This window comes from Nerophis lumbriciformis, linkage group LG14, assembly GCF_033978685.3.
Source record: "Nerophis lumbriciformis linkage group LG14, RoL_Nlum_v2.1, whole genome shotgun sequence".
Classification (NCBI taxonomy): Eukaryota; Metazoa; Chordata; class Actinopteri; order Syngnathiformes; family Syngnathidae; genus Nerophis; species Nerophis lumbriciformis.
Window position 1 is genome coordinate 11,062,696 of NC_084561.2, and position 24,195 is coordinate 11,086,890.

The 24,195-nt window shown below is 37.8% G+C and overlaps 1 protein-coding gene across 6 annotated transcripts in view; it reads left to right on the forward strand.

Moving 5' to 3' along the window:
- nlgn1 (neuroligin 1) overlaps positions 1–24,195 on the forward strand; it is an 82,175-nt gene that overhangs the window by 42,310 nt on the left and 15,670 nt on the right. For 4 of the 6 annotated variants that reach the window (XM_061976058.1, XM_061976060.1, XM_061976063.1 and 1 more), the window contains 5 exons: positions 164–223; positions 11,322–11,474; positions 13,790–14,002; positions 20,458–20,724; positions 20,850–21,211. In XM_061976058.1, coding sequence (XP_061832042.1) covers positions 164–223; positions 11,322–11,474; positions 13,790–14,002; positions 20,458–20,724; positions 20,850–21,211 — 1,055 coding nt within the window. The remainder of the gene's footprint in view (positions 1–163; positions 224–11,321; positions 11,475–13,789; positions 14,003–20,457; positions 20,725–20,849; positions 21,212–24,195) is intronic. The other 2 variants (XM_061976061.1, XM_061976062.1) reach the window with 1 other exon arrangement.

Sequence of the window (24,195 nt, forward strand, 5' to 3'; positions counted from 1 at the left end):
TTTTTTTTCCGCGTGCCGTCATAATTCCTCATATCGGCCCGATAATTGTCGGTCCGATATTTATCGTGCACCCCTAGTCTTTTTTTCATCATCTTTTGAAGCTGTATATGTTTTTGATGATGGTGTTTTCCTCCTTCCTTTTTCTTCTTCTTGGTCTTCATAGGTCCCATTACAAAGAAACACTCTGATGATTTAGGTGATAATGACCGCGCAGCAGACGAAGGTATTTTCTACTAACAAAATGGTTTGCATGAATTACAAAACCAATGCCCCGCCCCACCCCACCCACCTCCCTCCTCCACATATTTTCATCTCCAATTCTTGCCTTTTTTTTTTTTTTTTTTTTTTTTTTTAGCTATGGACATTTTTTTCTTGTGAAACTATATTGAGGCTGAATATGTTTTTATCTTTTCAGCTTTCTATTTTGAAGTTTACATGTCAACATTGTTGTCTTTGACAATGTAGATTGTCTGTTCTTTCTTACTTTTTTTCTATGTTGCATCCTATGTTGGCAGTTTAGTAAATATGAATCACAACAGTGTTTTGCATGGCACCCATGATCTATTTCATTTGAAATATTCAAATGTCAATGACTGGCTTGCACTCAGTGCAATACGATGTGGAAATTTTAGGCAATCGTACTGTAAATATTGTCTTAGGTCAACAAGTATTGATGAAATAAATGCAAGTATTGATTAAAAAACACTTTAAGACCAATGTCTTGAAAAAATATATCACTCTTGAATCAACACTGTAGTTAATACTATGATCAATGTTAATTAAAAAGTAAATGTGAGATATAAATAATAATGGAAGTATAATTGTTTGTATATAGTATATAATTGGTGCAAAGGTTTAACACGTGTACAAGGATATTTCACATGCCTTTACTGTGTATATAATTTAACTGTGTTTATGTTGTGTATGATGTGTATTTATAATATATTGTACAAAGGACATTTCATAATTTTTGGAAGTTAATCTTGTTCTTGACATTGTTTATAGGGTTAGGCGCAATAAGTGTTCAACTTCAGCCTAAACCCTTTCGGTCTGCAACATTTTCATTTTCAATCTATGAATGTACAACTGTTTGTTTATTTTGTTGACCATTGACTGAAGAATAATAATTAACTAAACTAACTCGGTCTGTCCCTATCCGATATTGATATCAATCTGATATCAGCAAAAAAATCTGTTTGTATTGGCTTACGTCTAAAAAATCTCTGTTATCAGCGCTCTGATACAAGCGGTCCTGCATTGTGTTTACTTGTGCAAAGCTGACAGTCAGTTAACATCTAAATGTTCTCCAATAAGCACACAAGGTTGGGTTTTTCTTTACAATTAAAATTAATTAAAATTTTAAAAATAATGGTACAGAACTACACAATTCTGGAAAAAATTTCAATAATAATTTACTTGCTTAAAGCCAAGTGTCGAGAACGTGTGAGATGACGACGATTTGTTGTGATTTCAAAATGCAGACAGTAGAGGAGGCAGCGTGCATGTAAAAAAGCTTTGAATGTACTAACCAAAAATAAAACAAAACCTATAGAAAAAGACACTGACGCATAGGGATGGCTACGCACGACTGAAACTAAAATAAACAGGCTGCAAAGTAAACGAAAACAGAATGCTGGACAACAGCAAAGACTTACGGTATGTGTGGAGCAAGATGGCGTCCCCAAAGTTAATCCGTACTTGACATGACCATTGATAATGAATAATATCCCGACGTAGAAAGAAACCAGCCGCACTACACACAACACAGACAACAGGTGCGGGGACTAGCGCTCAAATACCAAGAAACTCAACATAAGGCCAGGCCGTGACACCGAGGTGGCATTACTCTGAGATGATTTCTTTCCACATGCATGTTTACATTATATTATATATAATATATCATACATATATTTTATTCAAAAGAAATCACACAGTATTTTTTATTGTTATTAGGGGTGTCCTAATCTGATATTAATATTAGTTATCAGTCGGATATCAGCAAGAAACAAGTATGGGATTGCATCTAAAATCACCCATATAAGCAGCGTGTTTACTTGACAGCCAGTTAACATCTAAATGTCCTCCAATAAGCACACAAGGTTGGTCTTTTCTTCTATTTTAGTGAAGTCATTTACTAAAGGTAAACATGGTAAGCTATAGGCTACTAGGATCTAGCAGCTACACAAAAGTTAAGCACGCAATAGTAGCTAATTATACATAATAAGTGTCCTCAATTGAACAATTTATCAACATAAACAAGTACCAAATAATTATGATTGAATATTACTGACAAATAGAAAGTGTCTAAGGCAGAAGCCTATTAGAAAATATCCAGTAACAAATGTGTCCGCATCGTTGGAGGCCCTGCGCCGTGAGCAGTGTAAGAGAAGACGGTGTTACTTTTACCAGTGACGAGTAATCGTATTATTGTGAGGCGTTTGATGTAACGTGGCACGCTACTTTTGAAGTGGTTGTATGTTAACATGACAGCGTCAGAAGCACAGCAAGTACGATGCAGGAAATTAGTTTTTACTAAGGAAACCAACAACCAGAACCACACGAAAAAGAACTTGATACCAAATTGAAGACAGCACACAACCTCTAAGTACACACACTACTACTACTATGAGGGAATAATGAACAACAACTCAATGGTGGAAGTGACAAGCTTGGCAATCCTACAGTACCCAGATTGTGGACAAGAAGCTAAGGCAGCCATGGAAGCACATTCAATCTCCTTATTAACCAGATCATTGAATGATAACACTTTTGATCACAATTATAGTCCGGAAAAACCATAGGATGGCAGTGTATTGGCTTTGTGTTTTGCCCTTAAAGTCCTCCTGTGCTCAGGGACTTACTTACTGAGTTTGTTAACAAAAACAACAAAATATTTTGTGACAAGAAAACATTTCAATCCAATCACTGTACTGCAGTATCGGCCATATACTGATATTATACTTAGTATCATTAATGTCAATATTGGTATCGATCTGCCCACCTCTGTTAAAAATCAAGAGCTCTAGCTTAGCGCTTACCATGGTTCATTGTTTCTTACTGTGTTTAGTGTAGCATGTTTAGCTATTCCTTGCCCTCCAGTGTTGATAATACTTGTTTATTTGCCGCCATGGAGGCAAGGATTGCTGACTTAGAAGTGGCTTCTCACTGAGGAGGGACGTTAGCCGCTATTCTCTTGTTGCTGTCACAGTTGTTGAATGTGTCCTCAACATGCAGTATCGCGATATATCGGTACAGTAATATTCAAAACTCTGCCGTCGACCACATTTATATCAATTATACTGTCTATATGTACAACATGATGATAACTGTTATTATTAATATACACATAGCGGAGCAAGAGCTTTAATGGTATTTCAAGCACAATATATTTAAGCGTATCACATTTTTGATAAGGACATCTTGCCATGTATATATTTGTATATAGATATGAGTAAAATAGCTAAAATGCTAACATGCTAATTAGAGATGTCCGATAATATCGGGCTGCCGATATTATCGGCCGATAAATGCTTTAAAATGTATTATCGGAAATTATCGGTATCGGTTTCAAAACTATCGGTATCGGTTTCAAAAAGTAAAATGTATGACTTTTTAAAACGCCGCTGTGTACACGGACGTAGGGAGAAGTACAGAGCGCCAATAAACCTAAAAGGCACTGCCTTTGCGTGCCGGCCCAGTCACATAATGCTTGTTCAACAGCCATACAGGTCGCACTGAGGGTGGCCGTATAAACAACTTTAACACTGTTACAAATATGCGCCACACTGTGAACTCACACCAAACAAGAATGACAAACACATTTCGGGAGAACAGCCACACCGTAACACAACATAAACACAACAGAACAAATACCCAGAACCCCTTGCAGCACTAACTCTTCCGGGACGCTACAATCATACTTGCCAACCTACCCGAGTCTCCCGAATTTCAGTGCCTCTCCCGAAAATCTCCCGGGACAACCATTCTCCCGATTTTCTCCCGATTTCCAGCCGGACATAAGGCACGCCCCCTGCAGGTCCGTGCGGACCTGAGTGAGGACAGCCTCTCGTCACGTCCGCTCTTTACTTCATACTTCAGAACCGACTCCCACACTTGCCGTCAGGGTGCGCAATACAACATAAACCGTTGGCCAACCAAAAAGTAACTTTTTGCCTGGTTATTAACTCCAACCCAGAATATTACACTGCACATACCTATGCTCCTTCAAAGGCTGTGCTACTGGCTGCAAAGCATTGCACTTTCAAATACAACAATAAGAGAGAGAAGTGTCATGTGTGTGTATGTGTAAATAAATGAACACTGAAATTCAAGTATTTATTTTATTTATATGTATATATATATATATATATATATATATATATATATATATATATATATAATAAAATACATATTTATATACAGCTAGAATTCACTGAAAGTCAAGTATTTATTATATATATATATATATATATATATATATATATATATATATATATATATATATATATATAAGAAATACTTGAATTTAAGTGAATTCTAGCTATAAATATACTCCTCCCCCTTAACCACACCCCCTGGAACCGCCCCCCTCCAAATCTCCCGAATTTGGAGGTCTCAAGGTTGGCAAGTATGGCTACAATATACACCCCCTGATACCCCCCACCTCTACCCCGCCCATCTCAACCTCCTCATGCTCTCTTAGGGAGAGCATGTCCCAAATTCCAAGCTGCTGTTTTGAGGCATGTTAAAAAAAAAAAAGCACTTTGTGACTTCAATAATAAATATGGCAGTGCCATGTTGGCATTATTTTCCATAACTTGAGTTGATTTATTTTGGAAAACCTTGTTACATTGTTTAATGCATCCAGCGGGGCATCACAACAAAATTAGGCATGATGATGTGTTAATTCCACGACTGTATATATCGGTATTGGTTAATATCGGAATCGGTAATTAAGAGTTGGACAATATCGGATATCTCTAATGCTAATAGTTAGCATGCCAGCAGAGTAAGATAGCATGTCCTGAATGCACTCAAGACAATGGAACGGTTCAAATCGGTTGAGAAATGGAAACGTTTGGTATTGATTGAAGCTGGTGGGGTTCTGCCCGGGGCCCAATTTTCGATAGAACAGCCCCTGAACAGAAGAGGATGGCTGTCATGATCTAATTGGCTGCAGCTGGTGTCGGCCATATTAAGGAACGACATTCCAGTAACTTCACGTCAAACAAATGCTTATTTCGGCCAAATATATTCCAGACAAAACTGTCAGCACCCTAAGACTTTAGGGCACGTCTTGGTGAGTTTGATTTTTAAAATTGACGAAGAAATAGCCGCAAAACAGCCACGTCAAAAAGGAGTAAATTTGAGAATTTAAGACGGCGTTTGGAGTGGATGGGAGACGCTGCAGCGCCGTCTCGCTTCAAGGGCCGACCGACAATAACAACATCTGACACATGACATAAAAGTGACATTTTGTGAGACAGGACAAATATGTCTGTGTTTTCACCAAAACACAAGAAGCTGGGGTTTTTTTTGGCATAAAAAAAAGTAATTTGAAGCACACTGCAAACTGCACCTTCAGGGACTTTTATGTCTCTTGAAATCAATCAGGAGTTTTATTTTCTTTAATTGCATAATTCTGCACCATTTCATAGGGTAAAGAGTGTGCATTAGTTAGTTAGTCCAACCAGTCTATATTAGTACTTTGACCATGTTTCTGGTGGTGTTCTGTGGGCCGTGGCAGACATTTCATCCAGTAGGGAAGAGGTCTCAGATGTTGGCCGCTGCTCTTTGTGACGAGTTCTATTTTTTGTCTTTATGGACATCATTTCTCCGCACCGCCAAGGAGGACGTGTCCAGTTTTGTAACTTCTCTGCTTTTTGCAAATGATTTGTTTCTGACTAACTTGTGACCTGCAGTGTTTGCATAACATTTTTGGTCTGTCTTTAAAAAATAATACAGGTGTACTTTATTTTGGCTAAAATAAGCCTATTTTCAGTCGTTATGTTATTCCATTATAGTTACTAGTGGTGTGGGAAAACATCGATTCGAATTCGAATCGCGATTCTCACGTTATGCAATTCAGAATCGATTCTCATTTTTTTTTAAATCGATTTATTTATTTATTTATTTATTATTATTTTTATTTTATTTTTATTTTTATATTTTTAATTAATCAATCCAACAAAACAATACACAGCAATACCATAACAATGCAATCCAATTCCAAAACCAAACCTCAGAACTGCAATAAACAGAGCAATTGAGAGGAGACACAAACACGGCACAGAACAAACCAAAAGTAGTGAAACAAAAATGAATATTATCAACAACAGTATCAATATTAGTTACAATTTCAACATAGCAGTGATTAAAAATCCCTCATTGACATTATCATTAGACATTTATAAAAATTAAAAAAGAAGAACAATAGTGTCACAGTGGCTTACACTTGCATCGCATCTCATAAGCTTGACAACACACTGTGTCCAATATTTTCACAAAGATAAAATAAGTCATATTTTTGGTTCATTTAATAGTTAAAACAAATTTACATTATTGCAGTCAGTTGATAAAACATTGTCCTTTACAATTATAAAAGCTTTTTACAAAAATCTACTATTCTGCTTGCATGTCAGCAGACTGGGGTAGATCCTGCTGAAATCCTATGTATTGAATGAATAGAGAATCCTTTTGAATCGGGAAAATATCGTTTTTTAATCGAGAATCGCGTTGAATCGGAAAAAATCGATTTTGATTTGAATCATGACCCCAAGAATCGATATTGAATCGAATCGTGGGACACCCAAAGATTTGCAGCCCTAATAGTTATATTGAGGGAAAATCACAACCATTTATTTCAACTTTCACTTTTTGTTGCAATTTCATCAAAACTTCCATCCCGAATTTTTAGAAAAACTCCTAAAAAAAACCTCAAAATTAGGTTGCAAGGTCCTAAGCAGGGGTGTCCAAACTTTTTTCACTAAGTGCCACATCACAAAAAGTCAAAGTATGCGGGGGCCATTTTGATATTTTTTTATCTTGTAAAAAAATAATTTTTTACCGTATTTTTCGGAGTATAAGTCGCTCCGGAGTCTAAGTCGCACCGGCCGAAAATGCATAATAAAGAAGGAAAGAAGGAAAAAAACATATAAGTCGCATTTTTTGGGGAAATGTATTTGATAAAAGCCAACACCAAGAATAGACATTTGAAAGGCAATTTAAAATAAATAAAGAATAGTGAACAACAGGCTGAATAAGTGTACGTTATATGAGGCATAAATAACCAACTGAGAACGTGCCTGGTATGTTAACGTAACATATTATGGTAAGAGTCATTCAAATAACTATAACATATAGAACATGCTATACGTTTATCAAACAATCTGTCACTCCTAATTGCTAAATCCCATGAAATCTTATACGTCTAGTCTCTTACGTGAATGAGCTAAATAATATTATTTGATATTTTACGGTAATGTGTTAATAATTTCACACATAAGTCGCTCCTAAGTATAAACTGCGACTTATAGTCCGAAAAATACGGTAAATGTTGAAAACAGATATTATATATATTTAAAGACAAAACAATGTGATAAAGTAGCCTAGTGGTGCCATTTGTGGATCGAAGATCGAGTGTTGTTGGCCCGCGACATATTGTCGGGAAAAAAACGCAGTAAAAATGTAATACTTTGTCACTTATAACACTAAATTTGATATATAATTCCGTTTATACATTTTTTTTTTTTTTACAAAATCAAAAAATACATCAAAATAATAAATAAATAAAACAAAATAATATATAAATAAAGCAAAATGCCCCCCACATACCTAAACTTTTCAAAGGTTGTATCAAATGTTCAGCTCTTTTCTCATTACATCATTTACCGGTAGCTCTTTTTTCCGAATTTTTTTCCTGTTTTGTTTTTTTCCGACAACATGTTGTGGCCAACAAAACTCCAGTTGCAGGCCACGAACGGCTGCACCTTGGACACCCTTGTCCTAGGGGGACTGGTAACTTGCAGTGAGTGTTGGAAAATGTGCTCCGCACTTAATGAAAAAAAAAGAAGCATATTTTGGTGGATTTGTTGAAATCCTGGGCTTTTTAGAGTTGAGGCTACAAGGAAAACTTCAAACATTAATAACACAATTTGGAAAATTAAAAGCTGATGCAATGTCATTTGGGGAAAAAAGCCTCAAAACATTGCAACTTTAATCAGGCATTTTAGGCCGCAACACTCACAAAAAAGCCCTGTAACAACGCATTATGTAATAATAGTGCAATATGTAATAATGTACAGTAATACTATTTACTAACGCCACATTTTTTCAACTCATTTTGTAATAACTTGTTGCATATTGTGAAAGTTATTACAAAATGTGGGTACTGCACTTTAAACAAAAAAAAAAAAGATTATATTTTATTAGTTTATCACACCAAATGTACCAAATTCTTATTTGGTACATTATGTCATTAACCATCAAATTTGGTGCCTTATTTAGGGAAAACTATCATAGCAACACAAAACATTTGATCTTCATTTTAATTAATTTTAGAATCTAGTAGGATGTTTCGTTGGTCAAACCTAAATCAGATGTAATAATGTTATTATTAATTACAATAAAGAATGTGATTTCAAGCTAGAGACAAAAGTTACACTAATTACTGACATAAAAATGACCACTAAAATGCACAGAAATGTTGGAAGACATGCTCATGCAATATGGTTTATCTTATGATAATATAATATTAAGATTGGAAAAACACTAATTAAAAAAATTTATTCCGCCAATGATGAATGAATTCATGTTGTTTATCACAAAATTTCATTTATCACAAAATGTAAATATTTGCTGAATTATGCAAATTAGGAAATGAACAACTTTTGCACATACATATTATATATATATATATATATATACATTTATAAAATATATATATACGCAGTATATATTACATATATACGCATATACCTATGCATATATGTATATATAAACATATATATATATATATATACAAGTATACATATACTGTATATGTATGTATGTATATATATAAATATATATATATATATATATATATATATATATATATATATATATATATATATATATATATATATATATATATATATATATATATGTATGTATGTATAGTTATATAATTATTTGTTTACACATTTTAATACAAGTACACCCACTACAACTTGTGAAAATTCATCAATATTACTGACAGGACAAAAAACGACATTGTTTATCTTCATTGACAGCATGAAAAGCCGTCTGGTGAACAGATGAATAAGAATGATAGATTGGAATAATATAGGGCCTTTCAAGATACCTAAAACACTTTAAAATGAAAGCCATTATTCATCACTCTGCAGTCACACACTGGTGGGCGGCGGGCCTCAGATGTTGTCCGGAAACTTGAGGGTTCCTGGTATGAATCCAGCGTCTCTCATCCCAAACATTCATGCAGTAGTTGGAGGACTTTTTATTCACTTTATCACATCCGAGTCATCACTCTACCTGTACATAACATAGATTACTCCACCAGCTAGGTACGTCTAGAACCAGGCGTCTCCAACATGTAGCTCGCCACCTGATGATGAGTAGCTCGAAGGAGCTCTTCTTCTTCTTCCACAATACAATTTAAACCAGGGGTGTCCAAACTTTTTCTAGTGAGGGCCACGTACAGAAATTTTGAAGGATGCAGGGGCCACTTTTCTACTTCTTTTATATAAAAAAATACTAAAACCTGTTACGTTCCAGTGTCATTGTTGTGTTCAAATCTAACTGTTGCTGCTAATTCTGGCATATTTACTGTGATACTTTGCCCACATGTTGCTCAATGTCTATTGTACTAATCAAATAAAGTTGTTCAATTCAATTCAATTGGTCGTGGCCCCAGAATGCAGAGACGGCAGATGAAGTGCCGTGCATATGAAGCCTTCTGAATGGCAACCATGAACATTTGTGTCTTGATTGCTAATCAGGGACAGGTGAAAAAGCCAGCGACCAGACTGGAGAACAGGTGACCAAAGAAAACAAACAGGAAGTGGAAGTGAAAGTAAGAACATAAATAAACCTGTCATGACAAAAAAACAATACAATGAAGGTCAATATATGTGAACAAAACATCCACATCTTAGCTTTGTGTTATAGGGTTGAATAACAGTAGAATAATTCCTGATTACCATATTTTTCGGAGTATAAGTCGCTCTGGAGTATAAGTTGCTCCGGAGTATAAGTCGCACTGGCCGAAAATGCATAATAAAGAAGGAAAAAAACCATATATAAGTCGCACTCGAGTATAAGTCGCATTTTTTGGGGAAATTTATTTGATAAAACCCAACACCAAGAATTGACATTTGAAAGGCAATTTAAAATAAATAAAGAATAGTGAACAACAAGCTGAATAAGTGTACGTTATATGAGGCATAAATAACCAACTGAGAACGTGCCTGGTATGCTAACGTAACATATTATGGTAAGAGTCATTGAAATAACTATAACATATAGAACATGCTATACGTTTACCAAACAATCTGTCACTCCTAATCGCTAAATCCCATGAAATCTTATACGTCTAGTCTCTTACGTGAATGAGCTAAATAATATTATTTGATATTTTACGGTAATGTGTTAATAATTTCACACATAAGTCGCTCCTGAGTATAAGTCGCACCCCCGGCCAAACTACGAAAAAAACTGTGACTTATAGTCCGAAAAATACGGTATGTTTATGATGTTTATGATTTTTGTTCACATTCTTGTGTTTTTTTACATCTGTAAAGCACTTTGAATTGCCGTGCGTACAAATTGTGCTATAAAATAAACTTGCCTTGCCTAATCTAAACCCTTTGAGATACTATGTTATTATGATAATTATTTACTAACATTATTATACTGCCAACTAAACATTTTTGAGGACTTACCATTTCTTGGAAGAAATTTGTGTCCATCATGACAGAACACACGGAAATGTATCAAAGACCAAAAAAGAAGCACAGGTAGTCTGCCATTGTGGTTCACAGGTCCTGCTACATTTTAGTCACAGTATTCTTGTGTAGTATTTAAATCCGTGTTTATTTTGTCTTTAGAATGTGTAAATAAAAATCGAGCAGCGTTGGACACCCCTGATTTAACGGTTGCCAGTCATGTAAATAAAACACATACACCTCTCCTCTGTTTTTGTCCAAGTATGTTTCATTGTGATGAAAGTTGGAGACCCCTGGTCAATTATATTCCTGAAGGTTCTGATATTGTGTGTATCAACAGCACATCTGATCAGTTCTTTTGCCTTGCTCTATCTGTAGACATAAGGGAGAGTGGAAGCCCCAAGCCAGTGATGGTTTTCATCCATGGTGGATCCTACATGGAAGGAACTGGAAACCTGTTTGATGGCAGCATCCTGGCCAGCTATGGAAATGTCATTGTCATAACAGTCAACTACCGCTTGGGGGTCCTAGGTATGGCACTTAACTTGTCCCCGGTATGTGAGACTGATCAGCTCATGTTTGTATTGGTAAGCCACATATCTTACAGTATCTTACTACAGCATATCAACTGAACTTAATATGCATGTATAAACACGCACTTAAACAGTATAGAGAGTAATATATTACCAAAGTAACATTTTAATGTTGCGCTCACCATCGTTATACACAGGACTGATTTACAACGTGACTCCGTGCCAAGTCAATGTTGTTTATATTGCATGATTCATAAACAAGGGCAGCACGGCTTCTTCACACTCAAGCGATCCGGGTTTGAATCTCGCATCTTGTCCGTGTGGCGTTTACCTGGACATAGTGTTGCAAGTCTGACTTAGCACTAGGGATGAGTACCGTTCAAATTTGAACCGATATGGTAGCAAATCCCCCCCACCTGGGAATCGATACTAGCAATTTTCGGTACTTGTGTGTGTGTCAATGAATATTAATTGTTTTTGATGACAAAATCTATTTTTTGCAACAAATTGAGCTGATTATGATAACTGCTGTCCAGTTACTATCTTGTTTTATTATCACATGTTTGAGTCTCATTTGCAAGTATGACAATAAGTTACAATTAAAAGTTACAAGCCCAAGACTTTAGACGAGTGGGTTGGCTAGTCAGTTCAGTCTTGGCTGCATCTAGTCTTTTGTTAACCCCTAAAAAGTGTTAATAATGTAAGTACCGTATTTTTCGGAGTATAAGTCGCTCCGGAGTATAAGTCGCACCGGCCGAAAATGCTTAATAAAGAAGGAAAAAAACATTAAAAAGTCGCACTGGAGTATAAGTCGCATTTTTGGGGGAAATTTATTTGATAAAACCCAACACCAAGAATAGACATTTGAAAGGCAATTTAAAATAAATAAAGAATAGTGAACAACAGGCTGAATAAGTGTACGTTTTATGACTCATAAATAACCAACTCAGAACGTGCCTGATATGCTAACGTAACATATTATGGTAAGAGTCACTCAAATAACTATAACATATAGAACATGCTCTACGTTTACCAAACAATCTGTCACTACTAATCGCTAAATCCCATGAAATCTTATACGTCTAGTCTCTTACGTGAATGAGCTAAATAATATTATTTGACATTTTACGGTAAAGTGTTAATAATTTCACACATAAGTCGCTTCTGAGTATAAGTCGCACCCCCGGCCAAACTATGAAAAAAAACCTGAGACTTATAGTCGGAAAAATACGGTATTACACTTAGTATGCACCAGCTGTTTGATTTTAACGTGTATATAGTTGTAGTTTTTATTAACAAATCCTTTGAAATTGCCATGCAAAATCGCTAATGCTAACCAGTAGCAAGTCAATAGCAAAGACCATTTATAATTAGTATTAAGCTAGCGCATTTTTGGAAAAGTTGAGCCTTTCTTTTCTTACGTTAGATCGTATTTTTGATTCAATTTTTTTTGTTGGAATTAAACATTACAACATTTCAGAAAGGCAGTTTTGGCTTAGTCCGCTCTCAGTGCTGCTGGAGTGATCGCCAAGTCCCGAAGTGCGAAGAGCCGGCAATTAGTCGGCAACCGAGCGTGATGTAACATGTCACCGTTGGATTTTATGTGGATCGTGCCTGGCGGGATTCGGTTGGTGCCAAAAAAGTACCAGATTCGGTACCCATCCCGACTTAACACCAAGTGACACCCCAGGCTGAATTGGGGCTTGAAGCAGAATTTTATTTAGAGGCCCCCTGCCGATATTTCTAAACGTGGTTAATGTACATTTTGAAAGTAGATTAGCTGTCTAATCATTCATGAAAATTAGTAAATTGTAGTGAAGTGGGTTTGCTGATAGTCTGACATTTTAGGTTACTGACTACGACAATATATGACAATTTTGACAACATTAAAATATAGCAATATTTATGTGGCGTGTCACTCATTAATAACTATGAAAATAAATCATGCTTATAATTACTTAATATATGTACCGGTGCATTATTTTCTTGATGTGAACATGCTAAACCGAGGACTAAAGGCCAAGACAAGGGTTAAGGTGGACATTTGGGGTTCAGCCTACATGTCCACATTTTTGACGGTAGCGGGATTCGAACTTACTAACATCTTGCCCCACAAGCTAAGTCTTAGTGGACCGAGCTGCAGCTACCCCAAATTAACTGACAAAAGTGCCGATGCAGATAGTTTTCAGGTAATTGTCAGATACCACTTTGGAAGGTTACGGCACACAGTTTAGCACATTTTGTCAGCAAGAGTCAAGAGGGGAAAAAACAACCATTTTAGGTTCTCATAACCTCTCTCTTTTTGAATTGTAGGATTCCTGAGTACTGGTGACCAGGCAGCCAAAGGGAATTATGGCTTGTTGGACCAAATCCAGGCTCTTCGGTGGACCAGTGAGAATATTGCAGCCTTTGGCGGGGATCCATTACGTATTACTGTGTTTGGTTCAGGAGCTGGAGCCTCCTGTGTCAATCTTCTCACGCTGTCTCACTACTCCGAGGGCAACCGCTGGAGCAACTCCACCAAAGGTAAGAGCTGTGAGCTTACTGGGAAACCAGGTGTATTGATGATGCTTTCCAGTCAATTATACAAGTTCTGATGCCTATTAGGAACTCATGTTTGATACATTACCACTTGTGACGTTTGTATTTAAATGGATTAAAAAATGCACGTACGGTATAGTACATGAGTGGTGCTGGAAATACTCAAAGAAATAACTTGTAAAAGAAAAATATATTTAAAGACTAGGAACGTGCCCATCGATTGGCCACCAATCACAAACTACGATCCTCTCTGGCTGACAAGCGACTAGCACTAAGTTAATAATAATCACCTCCATTACAGCAAACAAACTGCATTTCTTAGCATCTTAAGTATCATTATCAAGTTCCATTATCGCTGGAGGACAAGGCTAAACATGTTACCGTATTTTCCGCACTATAAGGGGCACCGGATTATAAGGCGCACCTTCAAGAATGACCTAATTTAAAACTTTGTTCATATACAAACCCTGTTTCCATATGAGTTGGGAAATTGTGTTAGATGTAAATATAAACGGAATACAATGATTTGCAAATCCTTTTCAACCCATATTCAATTGAATGCACTACAAAGACAAGATATTTGATGTTCAAACTCATAAACTTTATTTTTTTTTGCAAATAATAATTAACTTAGAATTTCATGGCTGCAACACGTGCCAAAGTAGTTGGGAAAGGGCATGTTCACCACTGTGTTACATCACCTTTTCTTTTAACAACACTCAATAAACGATTGGGAACTGCGGAAACTAATTGTTGAAGCTTTGAAAGTGGAATTCTTTCCCATTCTTGTTTTATGTAGAGCTACAGTCGTTCAACAGTCCGGGGTCTCCGCTGTCGTATTTTACGCTTCATAATGCGCCACACAATTTCGATGGGAGACAGGTCTGGACTGCAGGCGGGCGGGGAAAGTACCCGCACTCTTTTTTTACGAAGCCTCGCTGTTGTAACACGTGCTGAATGTGGCTTGGCATTGTCTTGCTGAAATAAGCAGGGGCGTCCATGAAAAAGACGGCGCTTAGATGGCAGCATATGTTGCTCCAAAACCTGTATGTACCTTTCAGCATTAATGGCGCCTTCACAAATGTGTAAATTACCCATGTCTTGGGCACTAATACACCCCCATACCATCACAGATGCTGGCTTTTGAACTTTGCGTCGATAACAGTCTGGATGGTTCGCTTCCCCTTTGGTCCGGATGACACGATGTCGAATATTTCCAAAAACAATTTGAAATGTGGACTCGTCAGACCACAGAACACTTTTCCACTTTGCATGAGTCCATCTTAGATGACCTCGGGCCCAGAGAAGCCGGCGGCGTTTCTGGATGTTGTTGATAAATGGCTTTCGCTTTGCATAGTAGAGCTTTAACTTGCACTTACAGATGTAGCGACCAACTGTATTTAGTGACAGTGGTTTTCTGAAGTGTTCCTGAGCCCATGTGGTGATATCCTTTAGAGATTGATGTCGGTTTTTGATAGAGTGCCGTCTGAGGGATCAAAGGTCACAGACATTCAATGTTGGTTTCCGGCCATGCCGCTTACGTGGAGTGATTTCTCCAGATTCTCTGAACCTTTTGATGATATTATGGACCGTAGATGTTGAAATCCCTAAATTTCTTGCAATTGCACTTTGAGAAATGTTGTTCTTAAACTGTTTGACTATTTGCTCACGCAGTTGTGGACAAAGGGGTGTACCTCGCCCCATCCTTTCTTGGGAAAGACTGAGCATTTTTTGGGAAGCTGTTTTTATACCCAATCATGGCACCCACCTGTTCCCAATTAGTCTGCACACCTGTGGGATGTTCCAAATAAGTGTTTGATGAGCATTCCTCAACTTTATCAGTATTTATTGCCACCTTTCCCAACTTCTTTGTCACGTGTTGCTGGCATCAAATTCTAAAGCTAATGATTATTTGCAAAAAAAAAAAAAAAAGTTTATCAGTTTGAACGTCAAATATGTTGTCTTTGTAGCATATTTAACTGAATATGGGTTGAAAATGATTTGCAAATTATTGTATTCCGTTTATATTTACATCTAGCACAATTTCCCAACTCATATGGAAACGGGGTTTGTACAAGGCGCACCGCATTATAAGGCGCACCTTCAAGAATGGCCTATTTTAAAACTTTGTTCATATATAAGGCACACCGCATTATAAGGCGCATAGAATAGACACTACAGTAGAGGCTGGGGTTACGTTATGCATCCATTAGATGGAGCTGCGCTAAAGGGAATGTCAACAAAACAAATAGTGATTGTACTGACACTTCTATTTGCTGCTCTCTGTTCAACAACTCACTGTTCCAGTTTGTCCTCCAACTGTAGCCATCTCGCTTCCTCCACTACCGCACCATTGATTCGTTAATGTTAAATTCTCTCGCTGCTGCTCTATTCCCGTGTTCTACTGCGTGACTGATCGCCTTGAGTTTAAACTCTGCGTCGTAAGCGTGTCTCTTAATAGGAGCCATTTTTGGGTCTTTACATAAAGTTTAGGTCTCGCAACTACGGTAAGCAGCCACCGACTTCATTTTCCTCCGTAGAAGAAGAAGCGCTTCTTCTTCTACGGTAAGCAGCCGTAGAAAGGGGAAAATGAAGTTGGCGTAGTTACTGTAGTTGCTAGACCTGTTGTGGCTCAATATTGGTCCATATATAAGGCGCACCGGATTATAAGGCGCACTGTCAGCTTTTGAGGAAATTGGAGGTTTTTAGGTGCGCCTTATAGTGCGGAAAATACCTAAGCTAGCTTTAAATGAGTGCTCAGTGAAGTTTAGGAAGTGTAGATGGAATCGTGTTACAGCAGAAAGTAAGCATTTATTAAAAGGAAATGATTAGGTAGATTAATAACAGTTAGAGAGAGCATATTATAACAAATAGAGGTGGGGGAAATAATTGATTTTTAGATGTATCGCAATTTGGACATGGACGATTATAAAATCGATTAGTAAACATCAACAATCGATTGATTGATTGATTGAGACTTTTATTAGTACCGTATTTTTCGGACTATAAGTCGCAATTTTTTTCATAGTTTGGCCGGGGGTGCGACTTATACTCAGGAGCGACTTATGTGTGAAATTATTAACACATTACCGTAAAATATCAAATAATATTATTTAGCTCATTCACGTAAGAGACTAGACGTTAGAGATGCGCAGTTTGCGGACACAACCGCGGAGTCCGCGGATTATCCGCGGTTCGGGCGGTTGAAATAAAAAAAAATTAGATTTTATCCGCGGGTCGGGTGGGCGGTTGAAATAAAAAAAAATTAGATTGTAAATAGATTCAGGCGGGTGGCAGTTAAACCAATTCGGAAATATATATACATAGTTAAATGTTGTTAGCCACATACGAAAAACGAGCAGGCACCTGCAGCATATGCCACAACAGAAGAAGAAAAAAAAAAAGAGATGGACACTTTTACGGAGCGGAGAAGGGACGCCTCACCGGGGTCCGGGACCGAGGCCCCTTCCCCCGAGAGGGCCCCACCGGGAGCCGTAGCTGAGGTGATCCGCGAGAAGGGCCCGACGCACGTCCAGGGTCACCAACGCGCCCACCGCACGACACCCCGCCTCGTCCGCCTTCGCCGCGGCCGGCGTCACGCGCAGCAGGTAAGCAGCTTACCTGCCCGCCACCCCCGTGGCCGGGGGCTCGTAACAGGGGTCACTCCGCGCGCTCCGACCGCGCAGCTTACCTGCCCGCCACCCCCGTTGCCGGGGGCGCGTAACAGGGGTCACTCCGCGCGCAGTGCGCTCACGAAAGGGGTGGGGCAAGCAGAACTGGCGCTGCAGGATGAACCGAACGCCGGGTTAAGGCGCCCGATGCCGACACTCATCAGACCCCAGAAAAGGTGTTGGTTGATATAGACAACAGGACGGTGGCCATGGAAGTCGGAACCCGCTAAGGCAGTGGTTCTCAAACTTTTTTTGTCATCCCCCACTTTGGACAAGGAGGAGTTTTCAAGCCCCACCTGCCCCCATCGCCCCAACAGAGCGCTAATGCCAAGCTTTAACATTTTCAAATTTATTGAACATCAAGTTGTATACATTCAAACTCAATAACATAAAATAACATTAAGTTCAATAATAAATAAAATAACTGTGCAGCTGTGGTATAACTTGCATCAAGTTCAATAATAAATAAAATAACTTCCATCAAGTTCAATAATAAATAAAACAAAAGTGTTATAACTTGCATCAAGTTCAATAATAAATCAAAAAAAGTGTTATAACTTGCATCACGTTCAGTAATAAATAAAAAAAACTGTTATAACTTGCATCAAGTTCAATAATAAATCAAAAAAAGTGTTATAACTTGCACCACGTTCAATAATAAATCAAAAAAGTGTTATAACTTGCATCAAGTTCAATAATAAATCAAATAAAAGTGTTATAACTTGCATCAAGTTCCATAATAAATCAAAAAAGTGTTATAACTTGCATCAAGTTCAATAATAAATCAAAAAGTGTTATAACTTGCATCACGTTCAATAATAAATCAAAAAAAGTGTTATAACTTGCATCAAGTTCAATAATAAATCAAATAACTTGCATCAAGTTCAATAATAAATCAAAAAAAATTTTATAACTTGCATCAAGTTCAATAATAAATAAAACAAAAGTGTTATAACTTGCATCAAGTTCAATAATAAAAAAAAAGTGTTATAACTTGCATCAAGTTCAATAATAAATCAAATAAAAGTGTTATAACTTGCATCAAGTTCAATAATAAACCAAATAACTTGCATCAAGTTCAATAATAAATCAAAAAAAGTGTTATAACTTGCATCAAGTTCAATAATAAATAAAACAAAAGTGTTATAACTTGCATCAAGTTCAATAATAAATCAAAAAAAGTGTTATAACTTGCATCAAGTTCAATAATAAATCAAATAATAAATACAATAAAAAGTGCCAATTTGCAATCTTTGCAAAAAAAAAAGGAGGAGCTATGCATTTGGCAAGACAGGGCAAGTGACAGCACTTTCCCCCAGGAGAGCCACCTTGCTTCACTGTGAAACAGCACGGCTGTATGATCAGCTCCCATTTCCTCACACAGTGCAGAGAACAGTCGCGCTTTCAGTGGTCGTGTTTTGATCAAATTTACCGCGCTCACAACATCTGTTAAAACCTCATTGAGTTCGGGGCTGAGCTGCCTTGACGCTAGTGCTTCCCGGTGAATGACACAGTGTGTGCCCGTCAGATTTTTGTTTCTCTGCAGGCGCTGGCTCTGGCTCGACGACCTTTGAGGTGCGAGTCACAAATGTATATATTTGTGTAATTGTGATCCACACATTAGCCTGCTACCCATCCGCGCGAAAGTTTGTTCCGCTTAGCCCCGCCCCCATTAGTTACTGTTGCTATGTCTGTCAAACTTTCGCTCGTACCGAGAAATATAAAGCCTACAGTAAAAATAAGTACCGGTAATTTCCATTTATTTATATAGCGGATTTCACAGACAGAATCACAAAGTGATTTACAGTGTGTATAGAAAATGAAAGCATAGTAAAAAAAATAATCTAAGAATATAATAATTTAAAAAAAATTTTTTGAGTGAAATTTCCTCCCGTTCCTCGCGCCCCACCTGTCATGTCTCTATTCCCCACCAGTGGGGCGCGCCCCACACTTTGAGAAACGCGCTTGGAGGTGCGCTCAGCGCGGCTCCCAGATCATTGCTGCATTAGATCAGTCTCCTTTCTTTAACAGGCAAAAGCTTTATAACCTCACTAATGCCTTGCATCGTCTATATTAGATATATAACAACGGGCGGGTGCGGGCGGGTGCGGTGTTGATTAAATGTTAATTCGGGTGGATGCGGATGGTTGACGACTTTTGTCATGCGGTTGCGGATGAAATAATTGCCTATCCGCGCATCTCTACTAGACGTATAAGATTTCATGGGATTTAGCGATTAGGAGTGACAGATTGTTTGGTAAACGTATAGCATGTTCTATATGTTATAGTTATTTGAATGACTCTTACCATAATATGTTACGTTAACATACCAGGCACGTTCTCAGTTGGTTATTTATGAGTCATAAAACGTACACTTATTCAGCCTGTTGTTCACTATTCTTTATTTATTTTAAATTGCCTTTCAAATGTCTATTCTTGGTGTTGGGTTTTATCAAATAAATTTCCCCCAAAAATGCGACTTATACTCCAGTGCGACTTATATATGTTTTTTTCCTTCTTTATTATGCATTTTTGGCAGGTGCGGCTTATACTCCGGTGCAATTTATACTCTGAAAAATAGGGTAGATTGCACAGTACAGTACATATTCTGTACAATTGACCACTAAATGGTAACACCCGAATAAGTTTTTCAACTTGTTTAAGTCGAGGTCCACGTTAATCAATTCATGGTAATAATGGGATAATGTGTCGTGCATTTAACATCAAGTGTTTCCCCTTCTCTCCTTTCTCCACCTCCTCCATGGTCAGGCCTGTTTCAGAGGGCCATCACCCAGAGTGGCACAGCGCTCTCAAGTTGGGCTGTCAGCTTCCAGCCAGCCAAGTATGCCAGAATGCTGGCCCGCAAAGTTGGCTGTAATCTGGAGGACACAATAGAACTTGTGGCGTGTCTTCAGAACAAACCTTACAAAGAGTTGGTTGATCAAGACATCCAGCCGGCTCGGTACCACATTGCCTTTGGACCCGTCATTGATGGCGACGTAATCCCTGACGACCCTCAGATACTCATGGAGCAAGGTACGAGATAATTTTGTAGACTTAAATACGCACTTCATTATCCAGCCTTTCTTACAGTTCTCTAGTACCTGAAGTGAAACCATTTAAATGTGACCCTTCTTATAGCTAAACAAATCTTTTTCCAGGTGAATTCCTGAACTATGATATTATGCTCGGAGTGAACCAAGGGGAGGGTCTTAAATTTGTGGAGCTGATCGTGGACAATGAAAACGGTGTTCAGGCCAATGACTTTGACTATGCCGTGTCTAGCTTTGTGGATGATCTCTATGGCTATCCAGAGGGTAAAGACATACTCCGGGAGACCATCAAGTTTATGTACACCGATTGGGCTGATAGGCACAACCCAGAGACACGCAGGAAGACATTGCTGGCCTTATTCACGGATCACCAGTGGGTGGCGCCTGCTGTGGCCACAGCTGACCTGCACTCAAGCTTTGGGTCACCCACGTACTTCTACGCTTTCTACCACCACTGTCAAACAGAACAGGTGAATTATCATTGTCTATTCTTACAGTAATGCAAGGTGTTGTAAATCTATGAATGTTCTCAATCATCAGGTTATTGTATTCCCTGAGCATTGAATCAATCGCAACTGGACTGTTCAGATTGTCTTAGATGACCTTTCACCTCTAATCTGAGCAGGCTTCATCAGTAATGCTCACAGACTTAGATTGGACAATCAAGACAAAGGGCTTGGTAACGAATCCAAGGTATATAAAACCCTCCTGTAGAGGATAAATACTATGGCTCCAGCACCAAGCAGCCAGACTACAACTGTCCTATCTAGGACTACGTTTACACTGCAGACCAAATCTGATTTTTTTCCAGTTGACTGGAAATGTAATCTTTATCAGACTCAGTCCGTGGCGTGTCCAGACAATTTTTTCAGGGGTGGCGCCTAGTTCTGGAGAGGTGGCACCCATATAACAGTCAGTTTCCCCTCGGAGCAGCTGTAGCTACTAAAGTAGTTTACCAGGGTTACCACCACCAAGTATGGAGTGAAACTTCTTGTAGGAAAATTGCTGACATTGAACAATATTGCAAAGCTAAGTTACAGAACGTCAGATAATTTGCAACAGTTTGCGCAAAATACAAATACAGTATGTCAAATTTGCTCTTTAATAAAGTAAATTAGTAACATTCATAAACCTTTATTTAAATTTAAACAAATAAGGTCCTCATTCAAATCCACTCTTTACACTACAGGCAACAGACTAATTTAAAATATTACATAGTGTGCCTTTAGAGTATTTGCACAACAAATAAATTACCTGGGCTGAGTAGAACTAGAATCACGGTGGAATAACAAAAGATGCTGGGACTGAAATAACGCTCAAAACAGATGAATGTGCCTGTTCTTGTGTTGGCAGACAAACACTTTAAACATTTTTGTGTAAAAATGGTTTACATTTAGTGAAGGACCACGGACGTCTGGAACCTGGATGCTTATCATCGGTCATCATCAATCAAAAAAGAATGCCCGCCACCTGGATATGTGTGCGCGATTAAAATTGCCCGCCACCCGAATATGTGCACGTCAAGTTTGCCGATTATGCCAATATGTGCGCGCCAGATAAGATTGCTTGCCACAACAATATGAAGTATAAACAATAAAACATTGAATATCAAGAGTATGTGAACCATTCCTACCTTGTTTACTTCCCCGACGACCTCCTTAATGTTTTGTAATCCATCAGAAATAACCATACATCCATTTTCTATTGTTGTGAGATTGTTGTGCATATTACCCATCAGGCCAATAGTAAATGGGTTCAATGGGTGTATCTTTAAATTGTGTATGGTACTATTAGACATTTCTTATAATGCCCACTTAGTTCAGTGGGCAAGTTGTGTGTTTTTGTATGACATGTTTTAACATTGAGTCTATGCATTAACTGTACGTAGTCAACAGTAATCGCTGTTGCCCGCACACTCTGGGCGGCTAACAAATTTCAATATATTTTAATTTATGTTTTAAAAACAAATTTGGGACAATCTGCTGACTGTAGTTAGGGGATTCCCGGATTAAGCAATTCTTTGGCGTACCACTGGATGGGGCCCGAGTGGTACACTGCTTCAAATCGTTCCGCCTCTAAGTGGGGTGGCACCTGGGGTGGCCTGTCAAATTCTAGGGGTGGCACATGCCACCCACTAGACACGCCACTGGACTCAGTGTAAACACACACTGGCCCCATTGTGGCCCCATTGTGGCCACGACCAACGTTCCCTCTAAGGTGTGCGCCTGTGCAGTTGCGCACTGCTCAAGCGTCCTCTGCGCACGGCAAATCTATGCCACGCACAAAATCAAATAAAAAAATAAGCGCATAACAATTTTCGACACACGGACACAACAGAGAAAACAGTTTTCGTCATCATTGTCCAAATATTGTAACGTCTGTCGAGACGCTTTGAGGACATGAATTCCATCGATCACTTTACTGAGCAAAACTCTTTATTGTCGGCCATAAACACATCACCAAAACATTAGTAAAAAAAATCTAGCAAAACTGGTCATTTTCTGGTTCTTATCTGGAATGGTTCTAATCTATTTATAGCTGTTAAGTAGAGGAGACAAAACAAAGACATCAGCGTGGATCTATATGAGCTTTATTTTTCAACTCACTTACATAAACAACCTACGCAATGTATAAAACAAATAAGCCACAGCGTACACGTCATTTTCGGTCTTTCAACACTCACTATTTCTTTGGAATCAAAGTGTGTGCATTTATTTATATATATATATATATATATATATATATATATATATATATATATATATATATATATATATATATATATATATATATATATATATATATATTAGGGCTGCAACTAACGCTTGATTTGATAATCGATTAATCTGTCGATTATTACTTCGATTTATCGATTATAATCGTATAAAAGAGCCAAACTACATTTCTATCCTTTCCAGTATTTTATTGAAAAAAACACCATACTTATTTTGATTATTGTTTCTCAGCTGTTTATAAATGTTGCAGTTTATAAATAAGGTTTATAAAAAAAATGCCTGTGCGCATGCGCATAGCATAGATCCAACGAATCGATGACTAAATTAATCGCCAACTGTTTTATAATCGATTTTTATCGATTTAATCGATTAGTTGTTGCAGCCCTAATATATATATATATATATATATATATATATATATATATATGTTTATATAGATCTTCTTATATTACATATAGCCTATTATTTGTGCACCATTGACTAGTGATGCACCGAAAATTTGACCACCGAAAAAAAACTTTGATCACCGCAAGCCGCGTCTTTCCTGCGCACACAAAAGACGTAGCTCGACCAAAGATGATGTAAAAGTTGCAAACAACATGTTTTTAGACTGCAGTCACGTTTGAAAAGATTAGATTCCAAACGGATTTGGACTACCTCCTGATGTGGCCTGAATCTGATGCAAGAAGATCAGATTTAAAGCACTTTGGAGCATTCGG